The 21,064-nt window shown below is 55.3% G+C and overlaps 1 protein-coding gene across 2 annotated transcripts in view; it reads right to left on the reverse strand.

The window, feature by feature from the left end:
* Nucleotides 1-21,064, reverse strand: part of Grm4 (glutamate metabotropic receptor 4) — an 81,992-nt gene that overhangs the window by 38,706 nt on the left and 22,222 nt on the right. For both annotated transcript variants that reach the window (XM_059281991.1, XM_059281990.1), the window contains exon 2: nucleotides 7,902-8,118. In XM_059281991.1, the coding sequence (XP_059137974.1) occupies nucleotides 7,902-8,118 (217 nt within the window). The remainder of the gene's footprint in view (nucleotides 1-7,901; nucleotides 8,119-21,064) is intronic.

Below are 21,064 nucleotides of genomic sequence, written 5' to 3' on the forward strand. Positions count from 1 at the left end.
CGGCCTGGGGCTCTGGTTAGTTAGAGCTGATGGACCAGGTCAGGAACTGATCCATCACAATTCCGGCAGGCCTGCAGCTGCTGGGAGGAGGCTTGGAGTCCCAAAGCTAGCCACCAGCCCTGGGAGGGAAGAGACATGCTAGGCAGGGAGGGAGGGGGCTTCAGTCCTCAGTCCTCCTGGGTCGGGTGGGTGGGATCCGCCAGCTCCTCTGGTTTGGCGTGTGACTTTCCTGTCAGATTGGCACAAGCTACGGTACAGGGGACTTTCCCCAGAATCTGACCCTGAATATTAGTGGAGAGATGAAGCTGGGGTGATCGCTCACGGCTCTGAGAACGCCAGGAACAGGAAAGGACTACCCAGCCTTGAGAGCTCCTTTCCGATCTAAACCAGGGTCCACAGAACGACTTCGGTTTGTCCCAGACTGACCAGCATGAACTAGGAATGCACATCCGTGTCCAAGGCTCACCAGGCTGCCTCAGACCCAGCCAGCTGACACTCAAGCCCCAACTACAGTGCACCCTCCCCTGTGGGCCCTAACTCACAGAAGGGCCAGCCGCCCCTCCTACTCTCCAGCTGTGCTCACTCCCCTCCCCAAGTCCACTCCAAAGTGCCCTGGCGGGGGCGACAGGGGACCCCCTCTTGCTGCTCCCCACCCGTGAAGAGAATGGATGGTCAAGAGCCCTGCCTAACTACAGCTCGGTCGTCCCCACAGTGCAGGCGGTACTGAAGAATGAGAGAATGAGCAGGCCCAGTTCACTGGCTGACATCTGGATTACAGCTGGTCAGTGGTCCAGAAGCCCCTCCCCCATCGCCAGCCCTTCCCCCACTCTTTCTGTGTTCTCTGCTCATTCACCGTCTGTCTTCTGCCCCCTCCCCCTCCCTCTCTCCCTCCTACCCCCGCCAGCCCTTCATGGCCACACAGCACTCCTTAGACAGCAAATACTGCCCTGTGCTGCCTCACTGGCCCCTACCAATCAGCTCACATCCTGGGTACCATGACCATTTCAGAAGAAACTGAGCCTCCCTCCTGCCTGGCTGCCTCTGCCTACTGTCTCTGACTTAGATCCTCCCACACTCCCCCCTCTCTCCTCCCCTCCTTCTTCTCCTTTTCCCCCTCTCTCCTCCCGCTCCTTCCTCCTCCCCGCCCCCTTCCTCCATTTCACGTCTTCTGGGTGACTAGTAAGCCATCCTGCCCATCTCCCCACATCCCTAAATCTGTGGCAGGGGCCAGGAAGAAGTTCGGCTGGCGAGGGGTGGCAAGGCCTCAGGGCCCTCCCCAGCCCTCCTGCCCCCACCCCCATTCTCTCCTGATTGTCACCTTGCCCCGCTGCTTCCTACACCCAAGGCTTCCCTTGGGTCCCTAGGCATCGTTAGCTTCCTTCTGGCTCGTTAAAAATTTGCATATAATTTGCATAGAATAGCCACATGATCATTCTGTCTATAGTAAAATAGAGCCAGATGTAGCACATGTAAGTCAAGGAGTGTAAAGACCCAGGAGGAGGAGAATCCTGAGTCTAGGAGGCCAATCGCTCACCCTGGGTTGGTATGCCCAGAAGCAGTCCTGAACCCTCGAGTCTCCCTGGGCCTCAGGGAGGCTGGTTTGCCTGTTTTTATCATTTCTACAGAAACAAATAAAAACTAGAATTATCTCCACTTCAGAGAAACCAAGAGCCCGAAAGGACCAGTGGTCCATCCACACAGGGAAGAACCGGGCAGGCCTGGCCCACACACTCTGCCTGGGTGCCTGCTCCATCCGGCCCGCCTTCCAGGACACCCTCTGGGCCAGGCCCAATCCTGGGTCTCCCAGAGGAAGCTCTTTCCTGGCCCAGCCTCCCCAGCCTGCAACCGCAGCCCCTCAGCCACGCACTGATTGTTGGAGACAAGCACTTCGGCCCTTTCATCTCCGCTCCTGGCGCGGCCAGACCTGCCTGGTCACAGCAGTGTCCAGGAACAAATGTGTTTGGATAAGACGGAAATTGGTAACCAAGCAGAGGGAAAGGCTTGTGTCTCACAGACGCCTGGCGGGCTCAGTGTCCGCAGACCGGCCAGGAGCAGGCGTTTGCTGCAGGCTGGAGCCAAAGGGCTGCCCAGGAATGCCCAGCCTAGCCTTGGTGCCACTCTCCGTGGTGCTGAAGCTTGGACTGGGCTCCACAACCTCTGTCCATGTGAACCCAGGGCCACAGCCTGTGAGCTCGTGACTAGAATACAACCCACCTTCTCTTCTCTCCATGAACCCATGGCCCGAACCCTCATCTCTTAAAAATATATTGGGGTGTGTGGTGTGTCTGTGTGTGTGTGTGCATGTGAGTGTGTGTGTGTGTGTGTGGTGTGTGAGTGTGTATGTGTGTATATGTGTGGTGTGTGTATATGTGTGTATGTGTGTGGTGTATGTGTATGCGTGTGTGATGTGTGTGTGGTGTGTGTGTGTGTGGTGTGAGTGTGTATGTGTGTATGTGTGTGGTGTGTGTATATGTGTGTATGTGTGTGGTGTATGTGTATGCGTGTGTGATGTGTGTGTGGTGTGTGTGTGTGTGTGGTGTGTGTGTATGTGTGTGTGTGGTGTGTGAGTGTGTATGTGTGTGTGTGGTGTGTGAGTGTGTATGTGTGTATATGTGTGGTGTATGTGTATTGTGTGTGATGTGCGTGTGGTGTGTGTGTGTGGCATTATGGTGTATGTATATGTGTGTGTGATGTGTGTGTGATGTATGTATATGTGTGTGGTGTATGTATATGTGTGGTGTGTGTGTGTGGTGTGTGTGTGGTGTGTGTGTGTGGTGTGTGTGTATGTGTGTGTGATGTGTGTGTGGTGTGTGTGTGTGTGTGATGTGTGTGTGGTGTGTGTGTATGTGTGTGTGTGATGTGTGTGTGGTGTGTGTGTATGTGTGTGTGATGTGTGTGTGGTGTGTGTGTATGTGTGTGTGTGATGTGTGTGTGGTGTGTGTGTGATGTGTGTGTGTGTGGTATTGTGGTGTATGTATATGTGTGTGGTGTATGTGTGGTGTGTGTGTGTGTGTGTGTGTGTGTGTGTGGTATTGTGGTGTATGTATATGTGTGTGGTGTATATGTGTGTGGTGTGTGTGTGTGTGTGTGTGTGTGTGTGTGGTATTGTGGTGTATGTATATGTGTGTGGTGTATATGTGTGTGGTGTGTGTGTGTATGTGTGTGTGTGTGTGTGGTATTGTGGTGTATGTATATGTGTGTGGTGTATGTGCGTGTGGTGTGTGTGTGCACACAAGCAGAGGAACCATCAGGCATCCTTCCCTAGCACTCCCAGCCTTGCTCTATCACCTCACGGAGCCTGCAGTGGGGCTGGAGGCCAGCAAGTCCCTGGGTCTCCCTTCCTCGGTGTCGGCACAGGAGCCTCTTGCTACCATACTCAGCTCTTCACGTGGTTCTGGGGATCTGAGCTGGGTCTGTGTGCTTGTTTACTCTTACACACTGAGACAACTCTCAAGCCCCCAAGTCCTCGTTTCCTGCCAGACTCCAGGAGTGGCCTTCCCGGGGCCCAGGCCCCCAGTCTATTACCCACACAACCATCTCTGCTCATGGTGCTCAGTGGCTCCAGTCACACCCCTCCGGGGGCCCAAGAGGCCCCAGCTGATCGTTCCTCTTTTTTCCCCTCACTAATCCTGCTCCCCATCACGACTGTCCCCAAATGCCAGTCTGGCTCTATCATGGGTAGAGTCTCAGAAGTCTAGAACAGGCAGGCCAGCCGGCCAAGGGGCTGGCCGAGGGGCCGGCCGAGGCAGCAGAGTCTGTTCAGGCTCAAGTGTTCTGAAGGGAAGTGGACAGAGCAATGAGGCAGAAATGCTTCAGTGCCCGCACGGCCCCTTGCTGGTCCTACACAAAAAGCACTGACCAATCGGGGGGGGGGGGGTGACTAGGGTCACACGGTGAGTACCGCGCAGGAGCAGGACAAAGCTGCTGGCATGCCACACAATGCCAGGCCTAGAGCAGGGCCCCAGGGCGCCTGGCAAGGGAACTATGTCTGCAGGCTCCTCCAGCCCTTGGGACAAGGCTCATGCTTAGCCACTACTCTAAAAGCTTAGCGGTGGCATGGGGGGCCACAGGAGGAAGAAGCCGGGATAGATAAGTCGACGGACAGGAGACAGCTGGCAATCTGACTGGTCTGGAGCCTCTGTCAGCTGCCACTAAACAACCAGAAGCAGTTGGAAGGGACTCCTCCCGATTCTACGGGTGCCTGGAAGACACAATAGGTTTTTGAGGGCAAGAAGATAAAGACTTTGGGGTTCAAAGACCTGCTGGAATGATAGGAGGGTGCTGAGGGGACTCTTGACTGCATGAGTACCTGCGACCTGGGGTCTGGGGCCGAGGATCACCATGGCACCCGGCCTCCAAACAGTGAGGTAAGATGGAAAGCTAATGGATGCGAAGAACTCAATGGTGGGAGTCCAGAGGTCCCCTGCCCCAGCACTTTGACACCAGCGGTAAAGCTAAGGCTCAGAGAGGTGACAGGCTCAGAGCCACAGCACTACCCACAGCCAGGTCTAGAACTCAGAGTGACTCTCAGTCCCAGAACCTCACAGCACTTCTGGGGAGGGACGGAGGGGGGGGGCACATGCGCTATCCCCCCTCCTGTTAGACTAAAGAGGAAGTGGAAGCCTCAGGTTCAAGGCAGCACAGTCGTGGATCTGAGCCCAGCCTCCTGCCATAGCACTTGGGCTCTGAACCACCCAGAACTGAGTTGCACAAGCCAAAGACAAAAGGGGACTCTTTAAACCCCCAAACATCTTCAAGTACGTTCCTCGGAGCGTGCACATGGCTTCTGTGGACGACAGAGGCAGCAAATTCAGACCAGGACAGCCCAGCAAGTGACAGCTTCCTCTTGCTGCTGTCAAGGTACACTCATCAGAGGCCGGCAGAGAGAACAGGGCAAGTGGCAGTACACACACACATACACACACGCGCACGCACACGGGGGCCTGATGACATCTAGCCCTAGGGACTCACCAACCTGAGAGGTGTCAACATCCTGCTGCAGGCCAGAGCATCAGAGAAATCAGAGCGGACAGGCAAAGTCCCCGAGGCGCGCCATGCAAGCACAGGGGTTCATCTTCGTCACACGGGATTGACCTGGTCATCACTAGCAGTCACATTAATGCCAACACCTTGCCAATCCCCAGCCTGGAGGAGACACCAGCTGGGGCCTGGTGGGCCTTGCCGCGCAGCAGGGCCACTCATATGGTCCACTCTCAGTGTCAGGCCCCAGACACTGAACGGAAGACATGCTGGGTCTGAGGCTCGGGTCAGCCTCTGGGTTTCTGGGATGGAGGGGACAGGCATGTGGCAGAGCCACTCTCCTCCTTAATTCTCCAAGATGGACACAGCAGGCCTCAGGCTACCTCCCCAAGGAGTAGGCAGTCAGTGTTTTGGGGGTCCAGAGCTACTGAAGCCACAAATAGGAAGATACCCCAAGATAAAGCCACAACAGTCCCCTCCTGTCTCCCTCTACCCTCGACTGAACCACCCAACAGAGCAGCTAGAGCTGACCCCCAAGCAGCCATATAGCCTTCCTGAATCCAAAGATGAAGCCCTACAGCACCCCTCCGGATGCCCACTGAGCCCCTCTGGATGCCCACTCCTGTGCCCTCTGTATGCCCACTCCTGTGCCCTCTGGATGCCCACTGAGCCCCTCTGGATGCCCACTCCTGTGCCCTCTGTATGCCCACTCCTGTGCCCTCTGGATGCCCACTGAGCCCCTCTGGACACCCACCCCTGCAGCCTTTGGTCCTTCCTAGCCCTCCTCCTCTGAGGGAGGGGTACCTAAGTGGTCTTCAGCCAGTGTCCGTTTGCTTAAACTACGTGGAAGGATTTGTAATGGTCAAGGTGGGCTGGGGAAGTGACTGGTGCAGGCTGGGATCCATCAACCATGGGGTCACCCCAAGCAGGAGTTAACAGGTGAGGGTGTCATGGGGCTGACGGGGCAACCTTCTCCACCATAGGACAAAGCTGTATCCAGCTCCTGTCTTGGATCCTCAATCTGGCTGTGTGGCCTTGGGAAGGACATTTGCCCTCTCTGGTCTGTCTCTTTCTCTTTCACGTCCAGGGTAGAGGCCTGACGTGCTCACCATCACAATGAGAAGTCCCAGTCTGTAACCAAAAGCAGAGAAGGCCTTCTCTCCCCTCCTTACTGCCCCTCCCTCAAGCCTCCCATCATCTCCCAAACGACTTACACTTCAGAGGACAGATCAATACAATATACGGCCAAAAACATCTTTAATCTTTCTCAGGGATTAGGCTATAAGGTGCCGCGGCTTCTTTCTCCCAGTGTTCAATTCTGATTTCAATTTGACCTGCTGAAGCAGTTCTCCCTCTCTCCCTCCCTCCCCCCCTCCCTCCCTCCCTCCCCCCTCCCTCGCTCCCTTCCTCCCTCCCTCTCTTTCTCTCTCTCTCTGCCCCCCTCCGCAAGAACTGCCCTCCAAATCAAATACCATTTAGCAACAGGGCTGGATGGGGTACCCAGTGGCGAGGTGATCTCGGGTAACGGGGAGAATCAAAGGCCATGGTGGACAGCTGGACCTCAGAGGCACAGGATAGTACAGAGAGGTGGCCATGCCAGACAGGAGGGTGGAGGAGCCAGGGCCCGGCAAGGAACTGGTTTTCTTGTTTTTCTAGACTTTGAGGTCCTTTCTAAGCATCTTTTGTAGATTATTCCTCCCAATTCCCAACACCTGATTAGCGCTTGAAAAAGCCATTCACAGTCCTGCCTTCAGCTGAGCACACCAGACACCAGCTTCTCCTGTGCCTGCAGGTCATGCACACATTCTCACACGGGTCCCTGTCACGCCCCCAGCTGGCCATGACCCCACCAGGAGAACAGCGTGGGCAGAAAACTAAGTAAGTGAGGACAGGAAGCCGCCAACACTGCTTGCCCTGGAGCTTGGGGTCAAAGCCCACACCTGCCCCTCTGCACTGTGTGACAGGGTGTGAGTTACTGAGTGACTCCTGAGGCTCTGCCCCTCATGTAAATGGTGGTGCTCTCCACAGAGGCTGCGGCCACCCAGACAGCAAGTGCAGCACGTGACCGGGCACCTCCAGGTCCCCACAGCGGGTTCAACACCGTGACCAAACCGTCTGTCCTGCCCTGAGTTCCACGGAGGACAGAGTCTGTGCCTTCGATCGCTCACTTGTTCGGGGCAGGAGCAGCCCTGGGATTACAGAAGCCCACGGCACAGAGTGGCACCCAGGCAGCTTTCCCACCACAATTAAAGGGCTTATCAGAGAACTGTAGCAGGATTATGCCTGCAGGGCATCACCACCACCAACCTCCGGCCACTCTGCAGTTTTAGGAAAAGCAATTAGAGGTCTGGGCCCTGCAGGTATAAATATACACTGGCCAAGGTCGAGAGCAGCATGAGCTACTTAGAGCCCAGAGGATGAGGCTGCCAGGGGCACCAGGGCCACCCCTGCACTCTATCCAGGAGACCCTAGGAAGCCACAGGACACAGAGTCTTCCAGCCCAGGGGCCTGCTTGCCACCTCCAGACCCTCCTGCAGTCACCACCACCCCTGATCGCTGCGGTCCCCATTCAGAGGTTAACCCTTGCTGTGCCAATGGCTTGCCACCGGAGCCTCCCTCCACCTGCTCAATGGGTAAGGCAGTGCACCCACAATGGAAGGGCTTCCCAGCAGCCTCCAGCCCTCATTCACCCACCCCTGAACACTCCTGCTGATGACCCATGAAACAGGGGCTCTGATCTCCACCTAAATACAGTCCTCTGGTTCCCCTCTCCCTGCCCATGAAAGGACAGAGCTGTCCACAGGTGCACCCATGGCGGGAGCGTACAGCGTCTTGGGGAGTTGGGGGGACAGCAAACAAACCCAGCTCAGGGAAGAGCTGGGAACCCAGACGTAGAGGACCCACCCCCACACAGGCCTCACCGTTCTCTCGGGACTTCTGGATAAAGGCCTCCACGCCGCTCTCGCCGTAGCTTCCCTCCGAGGCCAGCGTGGACACGTAGTTCCACTTGAGAGCCCGGATGATATCCACCATGGCCTGGGCCTGGTATGTGTCCGAGGGCACCACACGGGAGAAGAAGTCGTAGCGGCTGTTGTCACTCAAGTCAGGGGCTGTGGAGGCGTAGCTGATCTGAGGGATCTGGGGGAACAGCGACAGGCAGATCCATGGACAGACGCATAAAAGGGCAGCTGCTCCCCACCATCCACAACCCTGGGACCCCTCAACCCAAAGCACCCTCCCCTGGACACTGCCTCCCCTCCCCTCAGCCAGGGAAGACACTGTAGGATGGCAGGACAGGTCCCAGGTACTGAGAGAAGAAGGAGATGTCTAATGGTGGCCGCCCTTCCCACAGAGTTCCACCTGTCTCCCTGGTAAGGGCAAGGTCTGGCCAGCAAGATACCAAGAGCTTGCCTGCGACCCCAGGACGACTCCCAGTTGGCCTCATGTGGTCTCTGACTAATGGTCTCTAGCGATACCCCAGATACAAATATACACTTGGGTATGCACACACATGGCGGGGGGGGGGGGGCACCCGGAGCCTCCGTTTCCAAGCCCCTCTAGCCACCATACAGAAGGCTTGGTCTCTGTGGTTTCCAATGACCTCTGTCTCCTTTCTCCTGCCCAGTTGGAGGACACAGCCCAGAACCCAGACCTCGGATGCTTCTCCATCCCCACAGGTGGCCAGAGCAGCTTCCTCGAAGAGACCCTTTCTTTCCACTGTTTGGGTACAGGGCCCGGAGAGGCAAAGCCCACCTCTGTCCCTGGCCCTGCCCTAGGCCTCTGGCCCTGCCCTAGGCCTCTGGCCCTGCCCTAGGCCTCCCAGCCATGGGGTAACCCGACCCCCTACCCTTAAGTGGCATCAGCCCTCCTGTAATTGTTTAAAACCATCCCAAAGGACAAGAAAGGAGCCATGTGACCCTCCTCCCTGTTCCCTCCTCTCCAACACTATGGAGACCCCAGTCCCTGCTCCTAGGGGCTTTCAGCTGCCACACAGACAGGCTAGGGATGGAGAGGCTCCTAGCAGGCTGCTCTGTGCCCTGTGGATGTCCATACCCAGTCTGTGCCCTGTGGATGTCCATACCCAGTCTGTGCCCTGTGGATGTCCATACCCAGTCTGTGCCCTGTGGATGTCCATACTCAGCCTGTGCCCTATGGATGCCCATACCCAGTCTGTGCCCTGTGGATGTCCATACTCAGCCTGTGCCCTATGGATGCCCACACCTAGCCTGTTCCCTATGGATGCCCATACCCAGTCTGTGCCCTGTGGATGTCCATACCCAGTCTGTGCCCTGTGGATGTCCATACCCAGTCTGTGTCCTGTGGATGCCCATACCCAGTCTGTGCCCTATGGATGCCCATACCTAGCCTGTTCCCTATGGATGCCCATACCCAGCCTGTACCCTGCAGATTTCTATACCCAGCCTGTGCCCCATGTGCCAGAAGCATCTCCCCAACAGTGACCACCAGTGTATCTCCAGACAGAGTCAGAGGTCCTGGAGGACTGACTGTCCCAGTAGAGAACCAATGTTTAGAAATTTGTGCTAAGATGCTAGAAAGGAAGCTGGGTGGTGGTGGTGGTGCACACCTTTAATCCCAGCACTCTGGAGGCAGCAGCAGGTGAATCTCTGTGAGTTCGAGGCCAGCCAGGGCTACACAGAGAAACCCTATCTCAAAAAAAAAAAAAAAAAAAAAGAGGATATGTAAAGGTGACATACAGGGTCTGCCCACAGGACCCCATGGGGCAGGCGGAAGGACAAACCAATTAGCAGAGAGCTGACAATCATTCAGTGAGAGGCAGTGACAGGTACGTGGGGCCTTGCTGCCTGTTCTCTATGCCTTTGTGAATGTCTAAAATGTCCATTTTCCTAAAAGATTGTTATACAGAATAAAACTAAATCCCTGCGACCCCATCACCCATCCAACAAAACACCATGAATGTGGGGACAGCGGGATGGGACCATCCACCCACACTTCCTCCAGATGAGCACCAAAGGCTGGGTCCCCACTCTCTCCTCAGCTAGGCTGCTACTCACTCATCTTTATCACACTCTCAAACTATCTCTCCCTCCCAACCTGCCCATGAGCGATAGACCTCCAGGTACCCCGTGGCCAGGCTGGGAGCCCAGTTCCCTGGGAGCAGTCAGCAGCTTCACACCCAGATCCACACCCAGAGATTGGTCCAGGCACATGACCCTCTACCATACTGCATGTACCCCATTCCCACAAAGATGGGGGATCAGCATGGGGCTCCTGCATAGTATACAGCAGGAAAGCCAGGCTGTACTGCCCCAATAGTCCCTGAGGCCCTGGGAAAGACACCAACCCCGGACCAGGCCAGGGTAAGGGACAGTAGACCAGTTCCTTCTCCCTGTCACATCACAGGTTCTGAAGTGTCATGAGCTGCAGGGATGCAGTAAGAATTCAGCTGTACGTGATAAAGCTACACCTAGAAGGATCAAGGAATCCTTCTTGAGGAAGCCATATATCAAGGAATATTTGGTGTTATTCAGCTTTTAATATATCAGCTGTTTCCTGCTATCAATTTCTTGTGCACTCATAACTCCTAGGCCATAACAACAAACAGTATAAGCTTCTCAGACCTACTGCTGATCTGAACTAAGGTAACACCCTTACAGAGACAATGCCTAGGCTTAGGAGACAGGCAGATGTATAGATGCATAGCTTCATTTCTCGTGCAAATGAAGCTCAGACCCTCCACCCCCTCATAGGCCAAATGGCATTCCAGAGCAATTGACTCAGAACAAAAGGGTTTTTGCATATCAGGTGAGGGAGGATTGAGGCAGAATTCCTAGGACCTAGCAGAGTTATGTGGCCAGAGAAGAAAGAACAAGGCAGAGTTTTTAATAGATGGTAGGGATTAGGTCAAGTCAGGAGAGTAGGAAAGGAAGGGACAGGCATGGATGGAGGAACTGAGGACGAAGATGAGATCAGAAGCAAAAGAGCTTAGTTAGGGCTACAAGAGGACAAGAGGAGAATGGACAGAGAGGAGCTGAGTGTGAGCACAGAACTGAAGTCGTGTAGAGAAAGAACTCAGGAAGAGAAGAGATTGAGAGGAGCTAGATATAAGAATAGAATTAAAGCTGTGTAGATAGCATTTAATCTCAGAGGAATAAAGTAAATGGATGAAAGAACCCGGTGTACTTAGATTATTTCCCCGCAGATTGCCCCCGCCATTAGTACCGTCTCTTTTGGGCCCCTGGGAAGGAAATTAAAGAGACTCAATAATTTCCAAAACTAAAGTTCCCACTAAGAAAATTTTCAGACTAAGGTTTGGGGTTCAAGTCCGACTCTTGCTCTCTAGCTGGTAGAGCTGACCAGACCAGTTCCTTCTCCTCCCCAGGCCTCAGGCTCTGCAGTTACAGAATGGGCAATTAAAAGCTGCTGGTGATATGAGGAATCCCTGGGACCTCTGAGAGCAGGTCTGTGGCTCTCTGCAGTGCTGCATGTGACCCCTCCCCTGGTCCTTGCATTCCTGCTCCCTCTGCCTTCGTTAGCCTCCCAGACACAGCCCCTTCACTGTCAGGAAGACATCCTGGAATGCTTACTGCTTTCTGAGGCGCCCTCCTCCCACTGCCCCAGCCTGGAGTGGGGGAGGGGCGGGGGCACTGCAGGGCAAAGAGGCCTGTGGGAGAGTCTGCCACACCAGGTGATTCAGACATGCTGATTCGTGGGGCTGTGTGCCCTCCTCGGCTCCTCTGTCTTGGCTGGAGAGGCAAAGGACGTTCAATTAGCATTCTCCTCAGAGACGTCACTTCTCAAAATGGCAGCCCAGAAGGACTCCTGCCACTTCCTCAGCATCCCCTGCCCTGGCCATACGCAAAACATCCACCAGATCTGAGACTTGCTCTGTTCTGGGTGCTGAGGACGCAGCTCATGCCACACTCTGGGGACAGGACGAGTATCACAGCCACTGGGCTCAGCAGCCTGTTTCTACTCCCAGGGTGTGACAGAAGCGGTGACCCATGGACTGTTTCACACACCCAGCCCTTCCACATGCACTGTGCAGCCTGATTTCACCTCTTCCAGTCAGCCCTCCTGGCTCCTCCAGGCTTGCCTCAGCCTGCCACAGCACGAAGCATCCCCTGTGTAAGTCACCTGTCGTGAAGTGCCACACGAAGGATGTAAAGGTGGGTGAGCATCCAGCCCTGCGCACTGGTGGACACCCCTGCTCCCTAGGAGACAGGAGAGAAGGCAGGAGGTGCTTGTGGCCAAGTGCTACTTAGCTGGGAGTGACACATAGTGTGTCTGCCGCTGGCCCCCAGGAGAGCTCTAATTTATGCAGGGGACTGAGAAGAAAGAGTGTGAAAACTCTCTCCCACTGCCCCTCCACACTCTTGGAATGAAGAGGAGGAGGTCCGTGCCACAAGAAGATTCAAAGCTGCTTCTGGACTTCAACAATCAAGCAGGAATCCCACTGCATCTGTGCAAGCATGCGTGTTCCAGAACGTGTGCGGAGTCGCCTGAGCACATGAGCATGGCACACTCCTCACACTTCCCCCTGCACACAGCCACTGCCCCCACCCCTGGTCTCCTGCCTAGCCAGGGGAGATCTGGAGCAGGGGGAGCTGGGCATCGAGGTGCTCCTGAAAACCTAGCACTTGGGAGGCAGAGGCAGGAGGATGGACATGAGTGAGACCCTGTCTCAAAAGAAAATCAGAAGGCAGAAGGGAAAAGAGAAGGCAGGGTGTGATGGGAAGAGTGGAAGGCCCCGCCAGGGTGACACTGGTGTCACGTCCTAGGGACCCACTGCTGTGTTTGAGGGACCACAGGTGGCACACATGTACATGTGCCCGTGTCGGGGTGCCCATGTCGGGGTGCCCGTGTGGGGGATGCTAGTGTCGGGGTGCCGATGTTGGGGTGCCCATGTCAGGGTGCTCGTGTTGGGATGCCCATGTTGGGGTGCCTGTGTGGGGGTACTCGTGTGGGGGTGCTCGTGTGGGGGTGCCCTGTCGGGGTGCCCGTGTCAGGGTGCCCATGTCGGGGTGCCCGTGTCGGGATGCCAGTGTCGGGGTGCCCATGTCGGGGTGCCCGTGTCGGGATGCCCATGTCAGGGTGCTCGTGTTGGGATGCCCATGTTGGGGTGCCTGTGTGGGGGTACTCGTGTGGGGGTGCCCATGTTGGGGTGCCCTGTCGGGGTGCCCTGTCGGGGTGCCCATGTGTCCTTGGGACTACAGGCTGCAATCTGGCTTTCCCCCAACAATCTAGGCATGCCAACCCTGGCCAGGACACAGGGAGGCTCAGCACACCACTGCTCAGGCCCAAGAGAAAGGCTCCAAAGTGTCAGAATTAAGCCCAGGGAAGCAACCATCAGTGTCCCAGAGGGTCACTGAGTATAGTCCCCATAGTCTCTGGAACCATCCAGAGCAACTGGAGTGAAATCTCCACCCAATCTCCATGTGACCTGGTGTGCCAGAGCCGAATGACCAGCCATGAAAGACCCTTACCACAGACCCTTCAAGGGCCACCTGACAGGAATGGCAATCTCCTGTCCCTTTCCTCCAGGCTCCAAAGGGGTCATGACCCATAGGTTGAGAACCCCCAATCACCAAAGACCAGTCCTGGCACTCTGGCAGTCTTTGGAAGGATTAGGATAGGCCTTGGTGGGAAGATGGACCGGACTCCCTGCCTCCAGGACTACATGCTGGGCCTTCCCCTTCAGAAGCCACACCCACCAGAGCCACCTGACAGTGAGGAACTCAGGCTGGACCAGCCTGGATGGCTCCCCACAGCCTGCCCTGTCACTCATCACTTCATAGCAGCCACCAGACAAAGGCCAGCCCCAGCATCTGGCCACTCTGGGCCTGGTTACACACCCTGCCTGCCCTGGCCTGGCCTCTATCCAAAGAGCGTCCTGTCTGTGAGCCATGCCCAGAGCACAAAGCTCCCCTGCCCAGCTCTCTTGCACAAACTCCACAGTATCCTGGGCCTGCTCTGTCCCTAGGACCATAATCTGCATCACACAGGTGCCTCTCTCTCCCCTGGGGCCTGCAGAGTATCCCCACTGTGACTGGGAGCACGTGGGAGAATTCTCAAACTGCCACACTGTCACAGAAAGCAAATTTTGTCCACAAGGCCTGAGAGGTTCCTTTGCCTCTGTGGCTGCTGTGGCCACAGCTCCCACACTCTCCTCTACCTCCCTGCACACCCTGGTGGCCTCTTCATTAACTCACTCACTCAGTAACGGCTTCCTTAGCACCTGCTGTGGAGAGACCTTGGTGACACTGATCCCAGCACAAGAGACAGAGATAATTGCTTAAGCAATGAACACACCGGTACCTAACGCCAGGGGCTGCTGCCCCTAGTCACTGCCCACAGTGCCAGCCCTCATCTTTGTGATACAGGTTACAACTCCGTGACCCTGTGGTTGGCAGGGTCACATGACACATCCTGCTTAATGAGCTGGGAGCAGGGAATGCATGCTGTCTCTGGGCCAGAGCATGTCATCACAGGTGAAGACACCCCACAGTCTATGCATCCCCTGCTACTGTTACCAGCAAGGGTCCAGCCTGACGTGGGTTCCTGAGACAGGACAAAGCACTAACCAATCCACAGGACGTGTGGCTCGGCAATTGCTAAGCCTATGTTCTTCACATGCTAAAGTTTGCAGAATAGTTGTTACCACAGCATCGCCTCACTTGTGCTGACTGATGCAGGGGGCAGGTCTGAGGGCTGGTTGTTACCACAGCATCACCTCATTTGTGCTGACTGATGCAGGGGACAGGTCTGAGGGCTGTACAGTCAGGAGTGACATGATTCTCCAACTCTCAGACACCGATAATGGCTCTCCACCTCAGAACTTGAATGTGTCAGGTTGATACCACATTTCTCAGGCTAGAAGGGGACGTACTAAAATGAACTAGATTCATTCAGGAACACACAGCTCACAAGCACAGTCAGAACCAACCCTGATTAGATGCCTACTGTACACCTTACTGTCCTAAGTGGGTTTCCAAGCTTTACACCTTCAATATTATACTATATAAGAGGACCCATTTAATCGTCATTTATTAAAACTACTACAGAAAGGTTAAGTTACTTATCTAAGGTCACACAGCTCTTGACTGGCTGGGGCAGCATTTGAATCCAAAGAGGCTTGCTCCAGAACCCATCCCAGTAATTATTATGTGAAACCTCAGTCTCCTCTGTATATAGTGTGCCTGCACACATGTATCCATACACAGAACATGAATGCACATGTAGAATCTGAGGCTGGGGCTGGAGAGATGGCTCAGCAATTAAGAGCACTGGCTGCTCTTCCAGAGGACCCAGGTTCAATTCCCAGTACCCACATGGCAGCTCACAACTGTCTGTAACTTAGTTACAGGGGATTTAACACTCTCTTCTGGCCTCCATGGGCACTGCACACATGTGGTCCACAGACATACATGCAGGCAAACACTCACACACATAAAAAATAAGTAATTAAAAAATAAAACAGTGCTGGGCGTGCTGGCACATGCCTTTAGCCCCAGCACTTGGGAGGCAGAGGCAGGCAGATCTCAGAGAGTTTAAGGCCAGCCTGGTCTACATAACTAGTGAGACCTTGTGTCAATAAACTAAAAAACTTAAAAATTAATTAATTAATAAAATTAAATAGAAATTGAGGGTGCCTGTAGCCTCCGGTGACACGTGGCTGCCTGCATCTCCCACAGGACAGAGAGTGGGCTCCAGCAGAGAGCTGTGTCTCGTGTACTGCACACCTCTCCTGCCCATCAGTCTATGGGCTGAAGTGGTCCATCTGTCTCTAAGACAAAGGACAGGGTGAGGCTTGCCCTGAGCCCCAGAGGGCTGTGCAAATGGCCTGCTTTGAGTAGCAGCTAATTTCTAAACGTAATTATTAATTTCATGCTTATCATATGCAAACCTCTGCTTCCCAGATGAGATGAAATTGATTTAATTAGAAATTCCATCATCGAGCCATTTGGATCTGAGCTTTTAATTAGGATCACCAGCAGAACCTCACCCCCAGGCTGCCAGAGGGGCTCTTGTCTGTAACTGTCCTCAAGGAGGACACAGACCTGGCTGCTGTGTGTGGGCACCTCTACAGCTGCCAGTGTCCCACAGTCCAGGACAGCAGCTGTTACAAGGACCCTGTCCCTCACAGCACAGCCCAGGTCGTGGCTGGGGCCTCTCTACTCTCGGCAACGGTCTTAGTTACCCTTCTGTTGCTGTGATGAGACACCATGACCAAGGCAACTTACAGAAGAGTTTTTTGGAGCTCACAGTTTCAGAGGGTGAGTCTGTAACTATCTTGGAGTTGACACCATACACACACCTTTAATCCCAACACTTGGGAGGCAGAGAGAGGTGTGGGTCTCTGTGAGGTGGAGGCTAGCCTGGTCTACAGAGTGAGTTCCAGGACAGCCAGGCTACATTGAGAAACTCTGTCTCGGGGAAAAAAAAAAGTTGACACCATCCTGACACCAGGGTCCTGGGTGCTCCAGGTGGACCTCAAGCCCCTCATTCCAAAGAATGCCCACTGATCTTCCTCTGTGAGCCAGGCCAAGTACCCATGCAGTGCCCTTTCCAGCTCAGAGCATGGCAGTCTACTAGAATAACTAATTTGGAGTATTTTCACATGCATGACTCTGACCCCATCACTCACCACATCTACCCTGGTCTTCCAACAGTTCCTGCCATGCCAGCCTCTCTATACCTTGAGCACCGAGGTGCACTGTGCCTCAGGACCTTTGCACTGGTCTTCTCCGCTGCTGGATACCCTTCCCAGAGCAGTGCACATGACCTTCCCTATTAATCCTCATTTATGGCAGAGTCAGTCTGCCTCTGAGTCCTCACTTTGCCCGATGCCCAGCCAGGGCCAGCTGTCACGTCTGAAGTAAGTGACCACCAGTGGCAGCACCCACATAAGGGCAATGCTACTCCCCCACCTCCCCTTGCCTCCAGGGCCCGCTGGAACTTGTCTCTCTGATTCCACAATGACACCCTGTTCCACACCCCTACCTCCACTTGGGCTGCCTAGCATCCTATCAGGACAGGAAACTGGCACTTGGATTAATTTCCTGTTCTAAATTGTTTTCCTGAAGGGAACTAGGCAGCATAGGCAGCCGGCCCTGGACAGACACATCCCTGGAGGGTGCGTGCTCAGTCCTTGCCTGCCCTTTTAAGCAGTGCATGTTTTCACAGGAGCCCAGCACACACCCCCACCAGGAGGCTGGGAGCTGGAGAAGAATGGGGTGCGCAGGGAGGAGGGCTCCTGGCTCGCCTGGCATCGGCTGACAAAGGAGCCACACTGGCGCGTTGGAGGCAGGGCCTGGAGACAGATAAGAGCGTTCGGGCAGGGAGCGGGCCCTGGGCCGACAGCAAACAAGATCTTCAAACCAGCCCTTGTCCTGCTTCATAAGCAAAATGGAGATCAATAAACTACACTCACTTTAGCAGGTTCACGCTGACTGTGCCACCTTGTCAGTGGCAATCTTAGGGGAGGTGGGTGGCAGCTGAGGCCGGGGGGGGGGGGCTGGAGCCAAGCTTGGCACCCCCAGGGCCACAGCTTCTGGCTCTGTGCAAGGAGCTAAAACCAAGCTCCCGGAGGTAAGATGCAGGTCGTTAGCTAACCAAGCTGTCTCAGGTCTCCATCTCACGGAGCCTCAGTCTCCTTGTTTGTGAAGTGGGTGTCGTGATGAGAATCGGGTATTTGTGGAGGTCACAGTGAGGGGCCGATGGAAGGGTGGGTAGGAAAGACGCTGGGGAGAGGGAAGGGACCGGATGTTGCTGCCACTGTCCTGTCTGGGTGCGGATGACCGTGCAGGCCCCCTCTGCTATCCTGCTTTAATCCTCAATACAAATGGAGCAAAGAAGGCCTTGCCCAGTTTAGAGGAGTGCAAGGGTTCACCCAGGTCACCGGGTCCCCAGACCAGCCCGGGGCCCTCGGGACTCCAGCACCTGCGCTAGGAGTGGGGATGAGTAAGAAGAGCAGGAGGAAGGGACTGGGAGATGATGATGTTGGCTATGCCTGGCCCTGCAGCCCTGTAAAGAGGTGAGCAGTGGAGAGTGTCTGTGGTGACCAAGTCTGAGAGTTTGTGACACACTGAGAATCAACCTGTCCCAGTACCTGGCCCCCAGGGACCATCTCCTTTCTTCCTCACACAATAAGACCACTATCTGTTACTTCATTTTTCAGATGAGATCATATGGTAAATTCTTAGGCAGGATTTGAACCCAGGTCTGTCTGGCTTCACCTGCATCTTCTCAGCCCACAGTCCCTACCTGGCACTATTCTGTGTTCAGACACAGCTTCCAGTCCTTTACTCCCACTGTCTCTGCTGAGAGGCAGCCTGAACAAGGGTGGGGATTGCTCCCGCTGCTTCCTCTGCACCCCCAAGCAGTCGGCTTCACACCATTGCACCCGCTCTGTTTAGTGAGAATTTAATGATCTGCCTGGCTCTCGGCCAGAACAGAGGGAGGGGCTTCTACAGTAAGCAGGGACTCATGAAAACCTCTCCCAAACCTGGCGACCCTCCACAGGCTGCAAGAGTTGGGACAGGGCCAGGAGGACCTCTTGATTCAGTGCCCAGAGTGGTTGCCATTGATACCCTGAGGTCCACTTAGCAACAGGGTGCAAGTGATGGGGGCGTGGCTGGCCTCCGAGGGAATGAGCTTCTCTCTGCTCACCACTCACCCAAGTCAGGCAGATGTGCTCTGTGTGTGTGTGTGATGGACTGCACTATATTAATATAAGATGATATAATGGGATGTATTAACATCGTTGAACACACGAGATGATAAAAGTCACACCGCCAACACTTCCTGTGATTTATATCCACAGCCAGGCCACATTCAGACTGGCCAGGCAGCCAGGAGGAAGCCCCACTGGGGCTCTGGGGTTTGTCTGGGAGAAGGGGGGCGGCCAGAAGCAGGGACAAACACAGCAGGCACAGCCGTGGGGTGCCTGGCCAGGTGCCCAGCTGTGCCACAGCAGCCTCACTGGAGCCCCCAGCAGCCTTCCCCACCATGACATCCGGCTTGTGTGGTCCCCTCCTTGCTTGGTCCCAGTACCCTCCTCAGCCTCCTCAGCTGGCACAGCCCCCTTTTCCTGCCTCAGCCCTGCACCCCGGGGCTCAGAGCACTCACACCCTGCTGCCTGCCTCTGTGTTCACCCCTCAGATAAACACTGAAGGCCAGGATCCCACCCAGCTGACCTCCCCGGGGACACCAGTGACTGGATGTGTCAGACTCTGCAGGTCCCGAGCAGGAACCGCCAGGCCTCAAAACAGCCTCCATGTCCTTCCTGCTGCAGGCCAAGGCAGCATCAAGACCCCGAGTCTGCCTCATCACCCAAACTTGACTTACCATCAGGTGTTGCTGGCCTTATTCCAGAAACATCCAGAACCCATCCACCATTCACCAACTCTATCATGTGGCCCTACCAAGCCAGCTCCCGTGCCTCTGGCGGGATGGATCCCTGTCTCCTCAGCCCCCTCCCAACTCACCTCCTCAAACACCTGCATGTCCACCCACAGCTGGAAGGACATAACCCCAAGTTGGCTCAGTTTCTCCCTCCTCGGGAGCTCAGCAGGCCCTGCAGGATCTTCCGGGGGCCTGACCTCTCTACCATGCTCCCCAGCTCTGGGCTGTGCTTACCAACCCTGGGGCCTTTTACCTAGAGTTCCCAGTTACCCCCTTGTGACAGCGCACACTTCCCACAGGTGTGTGGACTGGGTGCCTCCCGACAGGAATGCCAGACCCTGAGGAGAACCACTTTCTCTGCCTCTCTCCCGCCTCCCATAGCCCCAGGATGTAGACTAAGGATAGGAATGACTATTGAACAGGTATCTCAGAGACAATCCACTCTCACTGATTCTCCTGAGTAGGTTCCATCAAGATTCTGTCAGAGAAAACTTTATGCAGGGAGTCCATGGATGGTTTAGTAGGTAAAGGCGCCTATTGAGGGGCTGACAACTGGAGTTTGAGCCCTGAGACCCACACAGTGGAAGAGAGAACCACCCCGTGAGTGTTCTGACCTCCATCACCATGTGCCTTCAGGGCATCCATGCCTTTGGCCTTCCTTGCCCAGACTGACTCTGTCATCAGAACTCACTGCTGCCAGCCCTCCCTCCGGAGGAGACAGGTGCTGGCCCCATCCCTCCAAGGGGTGCAGGATCATGTTTAATGTCACCCAGGTGGTGAGTGGCTGAACCACCTGCACTTTTACCCTGTGTGCCAGCAAAATCTGCCACCTCCACGGGGAATAAGCTTGAGTTTCTGTCACCTCTGAGCCCCTGGGTCCCGGGGAGGAGGCGTCCACCAAGGGTCCTCAGTTCAGAAATGCCAGGGATGTTGTCTCTGCTGCTAGCAGCAGGTGCACATGGAGTGGCCGTCCCCTGCCCTTTGCTGCAGAAACCTCCACAGGTGCCACTCAGTTCTGCTGCCACACTCCACACGCCCATCATGCCCCAGATACTGGGACTTGGTAGCGTGCCAGACCAGTGCAGGAGATGCTGCCCACGAAGGGACTTGCTCATTAAGACCTTATGCAACCCTTTTCCACGACACTGGTCTTCACATGGGTCCAGAGGTCACCGCACAAGTAAAGCCACACATCATCACCTCAGGCCTGTCCTAGAGACCTGCCCTGCTACAGTCAGCGGGCCACTGTTATCTCCCTCATTAACCTGATAACCCCAAGGCAGGACTCAGGGAGTCCAAGACTGCCAGCAGCAGCTGCTGCTGAAATCTGGGTCCACAGGCACCAAATGCAGACGCACAGTCCAGGGCACCTGGCCTCCCTCCGAGTCCATGAGGGCCACCAGCACATCCGAGTCTTGTCCACAGGCTCCACATCTAGGCCTGGCCTGTCCAGGCACCAACAACCAGTGGTATGAGGTGACGCGTCCTGCAGAGGGGGTCTTTTTCACCCTGCAGGCCCCAAAATTGCATACAGTTTGAGTGGGTCCCTGAGGCCAGCTCAAGAAGCAGAGCTTAGAGGGGTCTGCCACATACAGCAGGCACGGCAAGGCCTCCTGGGGACAGCAGACGGTGGTCACTTTCAGGGAATAACCACAGAGAGCAAGAGCTGAATATAGTGACTGGAATCCCAGCACTCAGG

This window comes from Peromyscus eremicus, chromosome 16_21 (assembly GCF_949786415.1).
Source record: "Peromyscus eremicus chromosome 16_21, PerEre_H2_v1, whole genome shotgun sequence".
Taxonomy (NCBI): domain Eukaryota; kingdom Metazoa; phylum Chordata; class Mammalia; order Rodentia; family Cricetidae; genus Peromyscus; species Peromyscus eremicus.